The sequence below is a fragment of the Plasmodium fragile genome (genome assembly GCF_000956335.1).
Source record: "Plasmodium fragile strain nilgiri unplaced genomic scaffold supercont1.46, whole genome shotgun sequence".
Taxonomy (NCBI): Eukaryota; Apicomplexa; class Aconoidasida; order Haemosporida; family Plasmodiidae; genus Plasmodium; species Plasmodium fragile.
Window position 1 is genome coordinate 51,647 of NW_012192626.1, and position 2,929 is coordinate 54,575.

Consider the following 2,929-nt stretch of genomic DNA (forward strand, 5'->3'; position numbering starts at 1 on the left):
CTCTCCGTCCCAACATTACAGATAGGATAATGACGAATGGAGAAAAGTTCAAATTGAGGAGTCGGTACTTCACAAGCGGGACAGAAATTGCCCTCGTCAAAACAGTGTTAATGATGTTTTCAAGGTAGGAAAAAAGGGAACTGGCAAACGTGGCATTTGCACTGCACTTGGACGGTGTGTGTTGTGTGTATTTTGTCTTCAAGGGAGTCGCATGAACAAATTAGGCCAATTTCAATGTGCCTTCTTTAAAAGAAGCTTTTTTTTATTCAAATGTACCAATTTTTGAGGACCTCACCTTTTCTCTTCCCCGCAGGAGTTGCCGTTTCTGTGACCGTCAGATTTTTATAAAGATGTGCGACGGGATAATCAAGTAGGGGCGTAAAACATGCATGTGCTTGAGAAGCGCACCTCCGTTTGTACATCTAGCTAGTGTACATTTCACATGAATGAGGACGGACTATTCCCCTTATCTTGCCTATTCACCATTTTGCTTCCCCCCCCTTTCAGCGAATGCCCAGAGAACCTCTTCCTGCTTTACTTCCTCAAACCATTTGTAAATTTGTCCGTCGACAAAATTAAAGTTGTTAGGACCACATGGGATAAGTGTGTAATTTCACAGCTTAAGAAAAAGGGACACTTCCTCAATGCCATAAATGTAAATAACAACAAAAAAAAAAAAAAAAAATGTACAACAGCAGTGTGGTACGAGTGGGTCCAACTCGGTTCTCATTGTACGTATTTCTGATCCACGAGTGATTTCTTAAAAGGAAAAATGCACTCTTTCCATTTTACCTCCTTTGCAGATTTGGGCCCAACAAAAAGAAATGCATGCAGAGCAGGGCACGACGACAACAGATACAGAAAATTTTCCCATGCCAAACAAGAAGGATAGCGATAATGATAATGCGCTAGACAAAACGTTTGACGTTCACGACTTGAATGATTAAGCTGGTTCGCTTGACCAGGTTGGCTAATCTGACACGACTAGGATGGCAGCCTAATTCTTATGGTAGAACTGCCCTCATGTGACCAGCCCCCCCGTTTTGCACCCTGCCAGGGTTGCCTGCTCTGGAAGGGATTAGTGTAGCGCTTTTCTTTGGGACAGGCCATATGGAGCGAGCTGCGAGAAGGGCATTTAGACAGCGCGTATGAAGCGTAGCTATCGCATACGTGTGAGCCCTTTGTTACCCCCTCTCGCGCACACACAGAAAGGGGCATCCATCGTGATGCTTCCCATTTGTGAACGTATTGTTACTTCGTTGCGTCGTTTATTTGTTCTTTTCATTTTGGTGCGTGACGAACTTCCCCCCTCACCATCATCGCCCTTCTCCGGTGAGGTGGCCAGGTGGTTACTGTCCATTTGGGATTTCCGCACACGTCTTCCATTCGTTTGTCTCCCATTTGTTTACCCCCCCATTCGTTTGCATTCAAATCGTGTATCTGCTCCGTTGGATGAGAAGGCAGTAGACCCTCCCCTGTTCACTCCACACCATCGCGCAAAGCAATGGTCAAATGGTCTTGTACGGGGGTGGGGTCGGGTTTACATTTTAGAAGACGCTGCCAGGGGGACGTGTCTACAGTTATGCAAAAGTGCCTGTGGGCAACTTTCAATGCGATTCGGAACGCGGTTCATCGTGCGGTCTCCAATGTGAGGGATGCGCAAGAGGATGGCCAAGCACATCACCTGGGAAAGAGCTTGATCAGAATGACGCGCCTGCCGTTCTGGACATGCCAAAACGTTTCCTCCACGGATGCAATTTTGGCCAAGTGCCTCATCAGGAAATTCACTCGGACGTTCACGTGTGGAGAACACTTTGCTTCACTTGGGTGCAGGGAGAGGGAAGAGTTGGTAAAATTATTTTTGTCATTGCATATAGAAGTGGGTCCACCACCGGAAGTACTCTCCTCATTTTTTTTATTCATTTTTTTTTTTTTTTTTCGCCGCTCTTTTGGGTGCCCTTGGCGTCGCAGTCGCTATCCCTTTCATAAATTAAAAGAATATCTACGGGATTTCCATTTTGCAAAAATTTTTTAATTTTAAAAATTTTTCTTTCCATATCGGTCATTTCGCAGTTGTAGTATATTTGAATTTTTTTCGTTTTGGCCGATGGGTCTATATTGTAGTGTGGAGGGTGCGTTTTCTTGTTCTTCATCTTCGTGTTCCAATAATGGATGGCGGCAGGGTCGCTCTCAAACACGTGGGGCTCTGACTCTGTTGGTGTTTTCCTTGTTTCATCATATGGTGTAACGTGCTGATGGTCTTCGTCTAACTTTGAGTCACCATTTGAAGTGCTTACATTTGTCTTTTTCTCATGCGTGCTTCGTCCCCCCTGTGTTGTGTCATTTGAATCTCTGTTGCCTCCCTGGGCAGAGGTCAGGTAAGACGAATTATTCTTCTCAGTACACTCAACAATGTTCCAACCGTGGATGGATGGACTCCCATGTTGCAAATACTTTTTTAAAAAAAATAATTTTAAGGCATTTACTATGACATGATATTGTGTGTACGTCCTCTCATAATGAGCCACCTTTTCCAAGGAGCCCATTTTTCTGTTGACCCAAAAGGGACGAGTAAAAAAAGAAACCTTGCTTGCAAAAGGTATGTAGAAGCATGTATAGAACTGATTTGCTGTGCTTAAATTTTGCCGCGGCCAGAGAATTATTTTTTCGTAGGTCAGGAGTACACTCATGCTATTCTTCCGTAACAAAAACGCATACACACAGACATAGGAGAGGGTGTGTGTGGGGCACGAACTTATTCAACTTGGATTGACAAAGCGGGTGAAACAGAAACGTTTAATTGAGCTAGATTTTTTTCCTTTTCCCTTTCCTACACGATTTGTTTTGCCACGTGAGTAGCGAAACTGTTTACATTGTACAAACTTAACACGTGCAAAAAAGGGGAGCAAAAAAAAAAAAAAAAAAAAAA

At 43.8% G+C, this 2,929-nt stretch overlaps 2 protein-coding genes across 2 annotated transcripts in view; one reads left to right on the forward strand and one right to left on the reverse strand.

Annotated features, from left to right (window-relative positions):
* The window catches only part of AK88_03767 (uncharacterized protein), a gene marked incomplete at both ends in the record, with an annotated part of 9,368 nt that extends 8,421 nt beyond the window's left edge, over positions 1-947 (forward strand). The window contains 4 exons of the mRNA XM_012481377.1: positions 22-124; positions 314-370; positions 508-655; positions 804-947. Of these exons, the coding sequence (XP_012336800.1) occupies positions 22-124; positions 314-370; positions 508-655; positions 804-947 (452 nt within the window). The remainder of the gene's footprint in view (positions 1-21; positions 125-313; positions 371-507; positions 656-803) is intronic.
* Positions 948-1,919: 972 nt separating this feature from the next.
* Positions 1,920-2,546, reverse strand: AK88_03768 (uncharacterized protein; the record flags this gene model as incomplete). The annotated part of the gene is made up of 1 exon (XM_012481378.1): positions 1,920-2,546. One exon carries the CDS (start codon positions 2,544-2,546, stop codon positions 1,920-1,922), a length of 627 nt encoding a protein of 208 aa, XP_012336801.1.
* Between the last annotated feature and the right edge of the window lie 383 nt (positions 2,547-2,929).